Source organism: Phaseolus vulgaris, chromosome 1, assembly GCF_000499845.2.
Source record: "Phaseolus vulgaris cultivar G19833 chromosome 1, P. vulgaris v2.0, whole genome shotgun sequence".
NCBI lineage: Eukaryota > Viridiplantae > Streptophyta > Magnoliopsida > Fabales > Fabaceae > Phaseolus > Phaseolus vulgaris.
In genome coordinates, this window is record NC_023759.2 from 41,931,781 (window position 1) to 41,945,884 (window position 14,104).

The 14,104-nt window shown below is 33.3% G+C and overlaps 2 protein-coding genes across 2 annotated transcripts; one reads left to right on the forward strand and one right to left on the reverse strand.

Moving 5' to 3' along the window:
* The first annotated feature begins 6,804 nt into the window (after positions 1 to 6,804).
* On the forward strand, positions 6,805 to 7,940 carry LOC137814332 (photosystem II reaction center PSB28 protein, chloroplastic-like). The gene is made up of 2 exons (XM_068617016.1): positions 6,805 to 7,074; positions 7,336 to 7,940. The coding sequence occupies exons 1-2, from the start codon at positions 6,999 to 7,001 to the stop codon at positions 7,800 to 7,802; spliced, it is 543 nt and encodes a 180-aa protein (XP_068473117.1). The 5' UTR covers positions 6,805 to 6,998; the 3' UTR covers positions 7,803 to 7,940.
* A 332-nt stretch (positions 7,941 to 8,272) lies between these two features.
* On the reverse strand, positions 8,273 to 11,193 carry LOC137814331 (subtilisin-like protease SBT1.2). The gene has a single exon (XM_068617015.1). It carries the CDS (start codon positions 10,780 to 10,782, stop codon positions 8,473 to 8,475), a length of 2,310 nt encoding a protein of 769 aa, XP_068473116.1. The 5' UTR covers positions 10,783 to 11,193; the 3' UTR covers positions 8,273 to 8,472.
* Between the last annotated feature and the right edge of the window lie 2,911 nt (positions 11,194 to 14,104).

Here is a 14,104-nt window from a genome sequence, read left to right on the forward strand (position 1 = left end):
TATTTTCAACCTCCTCTGAGCTTTATGGTTTTGTTTTCAGACAATAAGCATTGTCTAAAGCATCTTTCTCAGTAAATTAAATACAACTTTTTTGTTAAGCCGCTTTAAGTGTGTTCCATCGCTATGAGTGTGAAAATGCACTTTCAAGTTCGAGCTGATTGAAGGGTAACTTCTAAGTATGACAAAGATTCAGAAATGATGCATTAGTGGGCCAACTAACATATGGTTAATGTAGGATCCACCAAAGAACATTGATGTGCTTGTGATTATCTTAACATCAAATTCCAAACCAGTCATGTGATGATGAGAATAGCTTTTAACACACAGAGAAAAATCATGCCCCTGTATATTTTTTTTAAGTCCACTAGGAAGGGCTAGAAAGGAAAGGAAGAAAAAAAGACACACGGGTGGGAAAGGGAGAAAGATGAAAATAAAAAAGAATAAAGAAAAGATCTGAAACACCACCCATCATGCACTTGATGGTTTTAGGCTCATCAATGTTAATTATTCATTATGATTTTGATGAGGGAATCTTTCCATGTTATAGGGTGAAAGAAACTTGAAAATAAGACAAGTTCTACCACCCATTAACTTAAAAAAATTAAAATGCATGGGCCACAAAAATATAAAGGGTATTTTTTAAACTAGTGCATGGCTTGTACACTCAATTGACCATTGGTGAAATAGTAGAAGCAGATGCAATGTGCCAGAATAAATCTTCAATTGCATCCGGGAATTAATGGTCCTTGTTTTTTCTAGACTTTAGAGTAGGTTTGTTTATTTGTTTTTTGTTTTTCATAAAACATAAACCAGTCTTTTAGATGAAGAAATTAACAAGTGTTAGATGAAGATAGGAACATGTTCATAATAATGGAGAATAAACTATGAGGGGAATTGGCAAACAGAAGAAAATGGGAGAAAAGTGCAGCTCTAGATCAATCATGGTCTGAGCCTACCAACTGCCACTTCTCATATAAAATAGATTTCTTCTTTTCATTTCTCTCTTTCAATATTCACATGCACACATGGTGTGGACTGCTATAACAAGAGATTAATTTAGTGACAATATTTGTGCCCTTCCTATTGCTTAGATCACATCTGATGCTGAGACAGATGGAAGCCATGTGAAATAGCAGCTTCCTAGTGAAGTACGTTCTTCCTTATTATTGGAGAGAGACAAACAAATGAGAAGTTCAAATATTTAAAATATGTTTGTATTGAAATTGTCTGATGGTTATTCCATCTCACATTTCTTTGGTGGAGAATGGAGAGAGGTTAGAACTGAAAAAACTTTGATTAGTTGAGTCCAAATGCCTTGGTGACAAGAAAAACCAGAACCAGCTTTCACCATTTAATAAAAAATGGAAAGAAAAAGAGAACCATTTTGCAGACAGCGAAGAGATGCCACAATGGGATCATGGTGCTCCTAATTGCACATGCAGCACGTGCATGTGACGTGGCTCAGACTTCTATTGCTTTGGAAAATCATTCCTAGGTTTCCTTTGCTTCATCAAACCAAGAACTGGATTTTGGGCTTCCATTATATCTAGAACCCTAAATGGATATATATCTCTTGCACCAAACCAGGTTCCAATTAGGGTTTAAAACTTCTTCTTATTATTAATCTGATAAAAAAAAATGCTCAACTTTGCAGTATATAGTATCAATAGAAACACCAAATGAGAACTAACAAATTTGGTAATTTAATATCTAATTGAAAAATAAAAATATTAGTTTGTATTTCAATCAGAAATTTTATTAACCTCAAATTATTTAAACAAAGATTTCAATAAATCCGTATTTTTCTTTAATTTTAAAATATCTTATTTGAATAAAAAAAACTTTAAATTATTAGTTTGAATATCATTTAATTTTCAGCATATGATTAGAGAGAAGAAAGAGGAGAGAGGAAAGAAAAGAAAGATAGAGAGAAATTGGATATAAAGAATTTTCAGTTCTTATTTTTTTAATAAAATAAAAATTGTATTCTATGTACTTAAAATATTTTAAATAATTATTATAATTTTAACTACTATTCAAACAATATCTTATTAAAGCTGATGGAAAAAGACCAAAGTATATCTTTAGTTAAGATCTTAATTAATTACTTAAGGTTTGGTTCTCGCGTTACATTTTCGTCGAATAAAATTTAAATAATAAAAAATGTAAATTTTGATGATAGAGATTTTCATTAAAGAGAGTTCAAGTAAAAATCTCCCTAAAAAATATTCGTCCCCTACTCATAAGAACAAATAAATCCTAAATAAGAACCAAAATATAAAAAAAGTCATAATCTTAAATAAATTATATGAAATTAGTGTAAAATAATTTTTTAAACAAGGACACTCTTCAATCTTGAGAAAAGTCTCAAATTCAATATTAACTTATAAGATATATAACTTTTTACAGAGAAAACTCTTCCACTGTTTCTTTAGTATTTAATGTATGATTTTCTTAAAATAATTCTTAAATTAATAAAATTATATAAATATTTATTAAATTAGTTTCTGAACTGATATAGTTTACTAACATTAAGGGACTAATTTCGAAAAAAAATAACACCAGGTTAAAAAAAATTAACACTTGAAGGATTGTTTAACGTGATGTTTAATAATTGTAAGAATTATTTATGTAATTTAATTAGTTTAAAGACTATTTAGAAAAAAAAGGTAATATTTCAAGACCAAATTAAAATGTTTATCCGCTTTTATATGTGAGTATTATAGGAATTGTTGTTATATGGATGAAAATAGATTAATCAAAGGCCAAATACTTAAACTGTAGGTTAGGATTATGAATCAAAAAGATAATTTAAATTTAGTTCATTTATTTATATGAGTCAAATGTAAAGCTTGAATTTGGCTTGACTAAAAAGTATGAAACTTAGATTTTACTCATTTAACTAATTCATGACCAAATTATATGTTCTCATCTATTTTTCCTTTGAATAAATTTTATTTATCAGTTTAGAATTTAATAAAAAAAATAAAAGTACAATTATATATAAAAGTATTATTTTGTATTCATAAAGACTCTTAAGATTTGGAAATTAATATTTTTATGATGAATGTTAGAAAGTTTTAGAAAGTTGTGGTAACCTATTTAAAATATGATCTCTAAAACTAAACTTACGTAAATAATATATGAGAAGGTAGTAAAGAAAATTATAATTTTTCAAGTATAATAAATAAAGTTGCAATTCTTCATATAATACGTACATAAATTATTTCGAGCTACTAGCATTAATTCTACAAAAAAAAAAAAACCTTCATTATAACTCCTTTAAATAATTAGATCTTATTTTAAACTTAACTTACAGAAACAAATTTGATAGAACATCAAATAATCAAAGCTTAATAATTCACAAATTTAGATAACTCGTTTGCATTCCTAATTATCTTATCTTTGGAAATAATTAGTCGATAGACAAAATTCCTCCACTACTTGTTAGGCCAATTTTTAAATTGAAATACACCAAAATTAATTAAGATCGAATTAACATATATTTTAAGAATTTATGCATCTTGCATAATGTAGTAAAATTTGAAAAGTATTACCTTATGTATTCTACAATCCAGAATATATTTTTTCTTTAAAAAATACATTCTAAATTATAGAAGAATCTGGAGGTATTTTCGGATCCAAAAATATTTATTCGATTACATAATTCAAAATTAATTAAAATATATGTACTTTCAAATTAGACAATTCAAAACTTGCTGCCAAATTTGTAATTATGTTTTTTTTTTTATTATTTGGTTTTGGTGTCTGTGAGGCCTATGAAACGCACCAATGTCACTCTTTTGTAATTTGAAAGGGGAGGCTTTGATCTAGGCAGATGTTCCTTTTGTTTAGGTTTAGGTTATCAAAACCCTATTTATTTGTCAAGTTTTTTATTTTGTTTTTTAAGAACTTTTGTAACGGGTTAGAGTACTTTTAATACTTCTATTTATTCTATTTTTTTCATAAAAAATTACTATCAAATATATTAATTATTTAATTAATTGAGTTTGTTCTTAATTAATTAAATTAAATTTTTTATCTGATTATAAACTTTCATAATCTCAATATTTTTATTTATTTTTGGTATATGTCTCCACTTACTTTACAAATTGGTGTGAAGATTTCCTAATTTTCAAAATAGTATCAAGGGTTATGTTGTTCTCTTAGTGCATTTTGCTTACATATGTATGCTATGATTATTTATACTTAAATTATAAAATAGATTGTTTCTATCTATCTTTACCCTATTATTATAGTTTAATTATCTCTATAAATATTCAAATCTTTTAAATTTAAAATATTTAAAAAATATACATTTATTACTTTGTGATAAATTTGTTTTATTAAAGATACTAAGATAACTAAAGAAATATGAGATAAAATCTAAACTAAATTTTGTATTGTAACATGTATAAGGGACATAAATAATGATTTCATTGCTAAACTTAACATTACAAAATGACAGGCATTTTGATAGTGAAACAATTATTTTAGATTCATCACTTAAAGTAGAAAATAATAGGTTATATATATATATATATATATATAGGATTTATTCCCATTTTGTATTCATATTTTTGTCTTTAATTATTTTTTAAATTCTAGCATTTTGAACCTCAAAATTATCATTTTGTTACCAGTGCCAAAAAAACGAAAAAATAGTAGAGATAAACTATTCATCCACTAAAAAATTATTTACTTTACAACTTTTTTTTCCTTTATGCAACATATAATTTATATTGGTTTTCTAACTTCATTTTCATTAAAATTATAGATTACAAATCAAATATAGAAAAAAATAATACATATAATTTTATTTTAAAAAATATAAAATTAATACAAATACTAATTTTAACTAAGATAAAGGCTATTGTGTGCCCGCTAGTTTAATTAAACAATATAATATTTTGTTTATTTTCATACATACTTTAAAGAAATAGATAAAAAATAAATAATTTTTTTCATAAATAAATTAAAATTTAAAATCTGTTTGATTTTAGATAAATTAGTTCCAATATAAAGTAATTTTAATTTATAAATAAATAATATTTTTCAAACACGCTCACGCATCTAATGATTTTGTATACTTTTATAATAATATTTGTTTTAAAAGCACAACAGCAATGATTTATAATTAATTGAAAGTTTTTCTTTTGTTTTATATCACAATTTTTCCTATAGGAGCATAAATTAATTATTTTACAGGATTATAACTATTTTTGTTTTTTGACACCAGTATTTTAAAGTTTGTTTCACCTTTAAAGTGAAAGTAAACTTATTTATTGGATTAATAAAATTCTTGATTATAAGAATAAAATTATTTCTCTATTCACAATCAGAAAAACACGTCAATTACATACTATCAAAATTAGTAAAAAAAATTATACTTATTATATTATTACTAATATAATTTATATTTATTATTAATAATAATAATTATAATAATATAAATTATATCAATAATAATAATATAAATTATATCAATAATAATAATATAAATTATAATAATAATAATAATAAAAATTATATTCATATTATTAATATTATTAATATTTTTAATAATAATAAGTATAATAAAAATCATAATAATATTAAAGAATTTGTCGGAGGGATGTAGTGGTTAAAGTTTCTATTTACATACGGAATAAAATTCGTATATAATATTGATTTTATATACGGATTTTTATCCGTATGTAATAATCCGTATATAATTTCCGTTTATTTTGTAGTGATTTTGAAAATATATATTTATGTCTAACATCCTATGAGGCTCAGACACTTCTATCAAATGGCGTATCCGTATCGGATACACGTATCGGTGTTGACACTCGTAGAACACTTATCGGTGAAATGTTCATTTCAAAAAATATTTATTGGATTTTTTAAAATTTTAGCACGGTTCTAACACAATTTTAAAATGTATAAATACAATAATTTTATAAAAACTCAAATTTATTGTGTAAATTTTTATTATGATTATAAAAATAAGGAACAATTTTTTTTGAACCAGTCATGAAGAATATTTTCCTGTTCTCTCTCAACAGAATTTAAAACATACTTTTGCACATAATTATATAATATATAGATCCGTGTCACCCGTCCTACATTTTAGTGATTATACTTATCTCCGTATCCGTATCGTGTCATATCCATATATGTACTATATAGCTAATAGAGCATTAGTAAGAGCGGAAAAATCTTGAATTGAAATAAAAATTGCAAAAAAATTCTTAAAGGTTATATGAAACAGGAAACTAGCAAAAATTAAATTAAAAAAAAAATCTTAAAATACTACAATGAGATGTTCTTCTTCCATCATACTGTGGTGTGCCATGTCAGCATGTGAATCTGATATGAGCCATTGAATCCAATCACAGTGTCAGTCTAACCTACACACAAACAACAATTTTTTTTAACCAGTCATGAAGAATATTTTCCTGTTCTCTCTCAACAGAATTTAAAACATACTTTTGCACATAATTATATAATATATAGATCCGTGTCACCCGTCCTACATTTTAGTGATTATACTTATCTCCGTATCCGTATCGTGTCATATCCATATATGTACTATATAGCTAATAGAGCATTAGTAAGAGCGGAAAAATCTTGAATTGAAATAAAAATTGCAAAAAAATTCTTAAAGGTTATATGAAACAGGAAACTAGCAAAAATTAAATTAAAAAAAAATCTTAAAATACTACAATGAGATGTTCTTCTTCCATCATACTGTGGTGTGCCATGTCAGCATGTGAATCTGATATGAGCCATTGAATCCAATCACAGTGTCAGTCTAACCTACACACAAACAACCATTTTTCCAAAACCTCAAATTTTGTTTCATCAAATGAATGGCTCTCTTTGTTACACATATACTACTTTGTTCTGTCAATAACCTCACAACACAACACAATGCTACTTCTCTCTTTCATTTATAATTACTACACTACACTACACAACACAAGACACAATTCTTCACAACTCCTCTCTCCATAATGGCATCTTCTTTCTATTCCCTCACATTCTCCTCCTCCCTGTTAAAAACTCTAAACAACTCACCTTCATCTTCAGGTACATTTATCTCCTCTAACTACATTTTTTTTCTTCTTTTTTTGAAAGGATTTTGCATTTCTGTTCCATTAAGTGTAAACAAATAGTAGGGGTGATGAAACTAAGCTGCATATTGTATGAGCCGTCATTGAATTTCTACCATCATGAATTCATGCCTTTATTAAAATTCACAATTTTGAAGGTTTTGGGAGTTTTGAAGTAGTATTCTGCTTATATGGTCTGATGTTGTTCGTGGCTAACATGATAATCTTGTGTTTTCAGTCCCATCTATGATTTTTCATCACAGCAGACACTCTTCATTCACTGGCCAATCTGTAAACCTGCCACGTTTGAGGTTATCCAAGCTAAAGCAAAAGACTCCAAAACACATGCCTGCTATCATGATGGCCAAACCAGCCATACAGTTCATTAAGGGAACTGATGAACAGACAATACCAGATGTGAGGCTTACTACATCACGTGATGGAACAAATGGCATGGCAATCTTCAACTTTGATCAACCCTCAGTTTTTGATTCTTCTCGTGAAGTTGGTGATATCACTGGTTTATACATGGTTGATGAGGAAGGAGTCCTTCAGTCTGTTGATGTGAGTGCTAAGTTTGTCAATGGAAAGCCCTCAGGAATTGAAGCCAAGTATGTGATGCGGACTCCACGAGATTGGGACAGATTCATGAGATTTATGGAACGATATTCTGATGCAAATGGTTTGCAATTCATTAAAAAATAAGTTAATGTGGAATACCTTCTGTCTTCTACCCTTTTGTCATGCTAATTTTTTACGCTAATAGTCTCATACATAACCCTTCTGAGATCCAATATTTATCGAAAAAAGGTGCTTGGCATGCTGCCAAACTGTTCTACTTGACACTACTTGTGCTTCAATGGCTCCCTCCCTCTTTGTCCATAATTTTCCACATTGTTAACAATCACAACTAAACTGTGACCATAATTTAAAACCTTGCTCCCAACTTTATAGCTTGTTTATGGCCTGAGTGAGTGCCTATTTCCTTCTATCATTTTTTAACATCTTTTGCCTATAGAAAAGAATATTAATGGGATATTTTGTGCGAACTTTGAACATTTTGATGGATACAATATTGTACGAATCTAACCTTGTTTTGTGAGAAACAGGAGTTGGGAATTTTAAGGAGTGAACGAGTTACATATTCTGATTCAGAAAACACGTAAAGCAGAGAATTTTGACTAAATCTTGGCACAACCAATTTATTTAGCATTTATAAATGGGCTTACTCTTAAAGATTCCTATCGAGTTTTTTCTACTAAAACTCGTAACACCAACTTCAGTATAATTCTGCAATCATAAATAACCTATTGAACCAATAACCATAATGATTACGTCCCTAGAGAAACTTAATAATCTACTACTAATCTCCATGCTACTTTGACTTCCAAGTCACTGCCACCGGGCTTCTAACCCTGTTGAAACCATTTTGTGAGTGTACCCATGTCAAATTCCCTTCTGCATAGGTCACCAAACCATCACCTCTCTTAACCCTTTTTCTCGATATAAACCATACCCTGTAAGTCAAGCTTTGATTCACTTGTTTAAATACAAGCCGCTTGGGTTTTACTATCACTTTTACTCCTTCAGGTGCCATAACCTCCACTGAGTAGATGGAGTTAGCACTTCCCACATTTGTTAGTCTCCTTCTGAACATCTTTCTCCTCTCCCCATCCTTAAAAATCACTGAGAATGAGGGATAGTTAAGGCTGAAGCCTCTATTCATCTTCATGACTGCATTGCAACTCACATTTCTGTGTGTGATGCTGAATATTTCTGACCTTGTATATCCAAGGCTGCAAAGGTGGATGATATAGTCATCTGGCCTAATGTCATACACAAGTCCAGGGTTCAATGCTCTTTGTGGATTCACATGTCCAGCTCCCATGTCAAAAACTCCTGCTGGTTGGCTTTCATCAAGTATTGGCCTTCCAGTGTGGTCTGTTGCCTCGGCTGTTGTCATGATTGCAGATTTGATGGCTGCAGGGCTCCAACCCGGGTGAGCCGAGCGAACGAGAGCAGCAATTCCACTAACATGAGGGCATGCCATTGAGGTACCAGACATGACAGAGAAGTTAACTCTTCTAGAATCCTCTGGAAGGCCAGTAGGGCCAAGGTTCTGAGGCCATGCAGCAATGATGTTCACTCCTGGAGCTATAACATCAGGTTTGAGGATTGAAGGGTTGGTATAACTTGGGCCTCTAGCTGAAAATCTTGCCACTGCTGGAGCTCTAGACTTCCCTATCACAGTTCCTCCAAATTCAATCCTTGCAAGAGGCCTTCTAGTGGAGTTTATGTAATCTTTCAAGGTAACTGCTTCATCAAATCCAACCAAACTTGCAGGCAAGACATGAACATCAACTGAATCCTCTCCCAAGTTTATCTCCGTGTTGGTGAGGATCATAGCAACACCACCAGCCTCCTTCACCACTTGTCCCTTTTCAGCTCTTCCGTTGACGCCTCGATCGCAGACCACCATTTTGCCTTTAACTTTGTCCCTTGGAAGAGACCCTCTGAGGCAAAATTGGCTCTCGGTGTCCCCTTCAGAAAGATAAACCAGCTCAAGTTCTTTTCCCTTGCTCATTGGATGGTTCAATGGGTACATGGACTCTCCATAGAGCCTTTGTCCATTTCCCATGTGAACTATAGCTGGGAATGTCCTGTCAAGTGTGCTTGCACCGATGGTGGCAATCCAAGGAGCCTCGTTGGCAACAGACATTGCCGTAGGACCATTGTTTCCTGCCGCACATATAACCGAAATCCCATGCTCCATAGCTCTAAAGCTTCCAATGGCAATGCTATCATCATACAGAGGCGTAGAGAAGCCACCTAGAGACAAGGAGAGAATGTCCACCCCATCTCTGATTGCCACATCCATTGCAGCCATGATGTCTGAGTTATAGCAGCCATTGAACCAACACACTTTGTACACCGCAATGTGGGCACCAGGAGCCATTCCTCTCGCCACGCCAGACGCGTAACCAAACACACTCGCCAAAGGCACAGGCACTCCTCCAGCGGTGGATGAAGTGTGTGTGCCATGTCCAGAGGAGTCTCTTGGAGAGAGATATTCCGGAATTCTAAAAGGTGACACTGACGAATGCCCTTTGGTGAAGTACCTTGCACCAATAAGTTTCCTGTTACAATTGGAAGAGTTAAAGGCCTTCCCAGCTTGGCATATACCCTTCCATTTCTTGGGAACCGGGGGCATTCCTTGATCATTGAAGCTGGGACTCTCCGGCCACACTCCAGTATCAAGCACCCCAATTATGGTTCCACGGCCGAAACCGGATTGGTACCAGCCATTTTCTCTAGCAGGGTTCAGTCCTAAGAACTTGTAAGAATAAGTGGTCTGAATCTGGAGCATCCTATCAGGCCTAATTGAGATAACATCCGGCAAGTTTTTGAGGTACTCAACCTCAGACTCACTTAACTGGGCTGCAAAACCGTCCATGGCGGAACGGTAAGAGTAGAGAAGACGCGAAGAAGGGTCCTCATCGGAGGAAAGGGTTTGTTGGATGAATGACAGGTGCCATTTGAGCTTGGAGGTGAAGGCAGAGCTGGTGGTGCCATGAGGGTGTAGCTGAACTATGTAAGTTCCAAGCGTTTGTGCATTGACGAAGGTGAGAGTGAAGAGGAAAAGGGTGGTGAGGAAAAAGAGTTGAATTTTGGATTTGGAGTCCATTGGGTGTTGTAGTACGAGGAAGAGGAAGTGTTGTTGTTGGTTGGTTGGTGATGCATGATGTTGTGGAGGGGTATTTGAAGGTGTTGAGAAGAATTGAAAAGTGAAGAAGGTAAGCGTTGTTGATACGAAGCTCGTGAAATATGAGAGCTCTTCATCACGAGGATCCTTTGTTGAGAGAGAACTCCCAAACTCAATTTGACTTACAATTCGGGAGCCGAAACCTCGTAGTAAGTGTCACGAGATCTTTTACTTCCCTTTAATAGGAAAAAACCCTTTCATTCAAATTCTCTCAATTCCATGTTACCAAATCATTTTATGTGTTTTTGTTACCAAATCATTTTAACGAAAAACTCACATTCTCCTTTTCTTCCTCTACTTACTATGAAAGCCAAACACAGAAAATTGAGTTTTACAAATAATGTTGCTTTTGTTTGCTAACTAAATTGATGAGTTAAAGTAGCCAAAAGGATTATGAATGGAGCAAGTTATTACCATTCACTCAAAACTGTGTTAATTTATTAAACTCTTGTTCCATGTTATATTTGGCTCCCTCCTTTCTGTCTCTCGTGTGTACTTTCACTGCATACTATTTTTTCCATCACTTTACGGTTTAATAATATAATAATATATGTTAAAATTTTAAATTAAAAAATAAAATAAATATTATTATTTGGGGATGTGAATTGAATATTTTTAATTTGATGTTATTAAAGTATATCATCACCATTACCTTTAACTCTGCTTTTGTTTTGTTTGACTAATCATAATAGTCATTTATCCAGCTAATGATACTTTGATATCAGTTTGATCTACTTCACACTTAAAAAACTTATAATTTTATTCTAAAAAATAATTATTTTATTATTATTTGAGTGTCAAATAAACTTTATAAAAATTTTATTTTAATCTTTTCAAATTTTTCTATCTTCTCATATAAACTCACATTTAAATAAAAATTATTCTTTTTTCTATTTTTAGAAATTATAATATAGAACCATTCAAGGATGTGAACCTTTTATTGGTCAAAATTTAAGGGCAAAAGATATTTAACAAACTACTACATTATAACCCACTTTTTGTTGTCCTTTGAAGAATTTATAATTACGTTATGTACAAGTATTTATCTTAGTATTTGGAAAAATTTGTAAAAATGATCTATGATGTTCATATGTTGATTTTAGTTTATTCGAATAAATTTGTTTTTGTTTACTTACACGAAAAGGAACGAAATTAAAAAGATTGTTATACATTTCTTACCTCGTCTATTTATACTATGTATGGATCCGTTGAAAGAGAAAGAAATGCACAAGAAAAGAATAAAAGTTATTAAAATATGTTCTCTTCATCGTCCAAATGTAGAGAAAAAAAGAAGGAAACGAGTGGTTTTTACATACAAATGAATGACTAAGAAGATATCATATTTTCACACTCTTGTTTTTTTACTGTAGTGTATTATCTATTATAGTTATTATATTCATTTCACTTTCTTTTTCTCTAATTTTATTTTATTTTATACTTTTTGTACTGGTAGGCACCGGACGAACGCACGTGGCCGACCGGCCTTATACACTAAATGGAAACGAACGCACGTGGCCGACCGGCCGTATACACACTAAATGTAAGGGCATTTATGTGACAAGCGAAGGTGGTTAAGATACACCTCCGAAGAATAAGGAATATGCGTTTAGAGAAGATATGTTCCCCGGGTATTCCGGAGCACGACTGACAAGACATATCCATAACCACCCTGAGCCCAAGGGATAGAAAGCCCATTAGGCAATCCTATAAATACTGTGCTCAAGCCAGAGAAAGGTACGTTTTTCATTCACTTACGAAACTGCGCTTAGAATCTCATACTTACTTGAGCGTCGGAGTGCCTTCGCAGGTACCCTCCCCCGCCCGACCGAAGTTGATAGCACGAAGGGACGACCGACCAAAGGAGACAGCAAGAAAGGACAATCGACCAGAGGAGAAGAAGATCAACACGTCAACAATTACACCACGTCAACCGACCGTGCCTGGGCCCCATCTCTCCACTCAGGTACAATTGGCGCCCACCGTGGGGCCGAGGCAAATCTTCAATTTTTGAAGCTATAATGGTTGCGACAAGAAACAACAACGACGCTATGGCAGAACAGATGACTATGATTCAAATCCTCCAAGCTCAGATGGAGGAACTGCGACAAAAGGGGATGGAAGACCATCGTCAACATGAAGAAGATAGACGCCTCCAAGAAGAAGATAGACGCCGCCAAGAAGAAGAAATCGCCTTATTAAGAGAGCAGAATGCACGACTCCAACAACAGGTCGATAATCCCGAACGAGAAGGCCAATCCCATATGGCCGACCGAACCGCCTCTCGCATACCTACACCTGCCAATACCAATCCTGCTTCCAGAGCTGAAACAGTCGAAAGAAAGTCAAGGAAAAGGGGTCATCCTTTTACAGACGAAATTATCACCACTCCACTTCCTGACAAATGGAGAGGCCTCGTCATTAAACTCTATGACGGCTCGACCGACCCGGACGAACACTTAAATGTCTACAAGACGCAAATGACTTTGTATACCACAGATAACAATGTGTGGTGTAAAGTATTTCCCACGTCGCTCCAGGGAGAACCTCTTACCTGGTTCACAGAGCTGCCTCCAAACTCCATTAACGATTTTGACACCCTAGCCGCAAAATTCTCCACTCAATATGCCACTAGCCGACCGCATCACATGTCCTCCATGTCTCTCCTAGCGGTACAACAAGAAAAAGGTGAATCTCTTAGAACCTTTCTAGATAGGTTCAACAAAGCATGCATGAACATCCGAGGGCTCAAACAAGAGGTTGCATTGCACCATTTGGTCTCGGCCATCCGACCGAGCCGTTTCACTGAAAGTCTCATCAAGAAACCACCTCAAGACATGGAGGACCTTCGAACTCGAGCAACCAAATTCATGCAAATCGAAGAACACATTGATTACCATCAACGGTTCAAAGCTGTCGGATTCGGAGCCCTTAAAGACCAAACCCAAAGTAAAGAAAGAGAAGTCGAAACCGAACGAACCGTCCGAACCACTCTGAGGTCCGACCGGAATAGGGGAGGCCGAATCCCCAGGTTTAACAGTTACACCCCTTTAACTGTGCCGAGGGGACGAGCCCTAGATGAAGCACTACAAACGGACCTAATCCCGACATTGAAGCAGTATCAAACACCACCGAATGCAGATACTGCTAAGCGTTGTCAATACCATCAGAATTTCGGTCACACGACCGAAGGATGTCAAGCTTTGAAGGATAAAATTGAAGAACTCATCCAAGCTGGCCATTTACG

Excerpts from the sequence above, each read along its gene's own strand:
- LOC137814332 (XM_068617016.1), top strand. The coding sequence starts at position 6,999 with ATGGCATCTTCTTTCTATTCCCTCACATTCTCCTCCTCCCTGTTAAAA. Across the intron at positions 7,075-7,335 it reads CAACTCACCTTCATCTTCAG|TCCCATCTATGATTTTTCAT; the intron begins GTACATTTATCT and ends TTGTGTTTTCAG.
- LOC137814331 (XM_068617015.1), bottom strand. The coding sequence starts at position 10,782 with ATGGACTCCAAATCCAAAATTCAACTCTTTTTCCTCACCACCCTTTTC.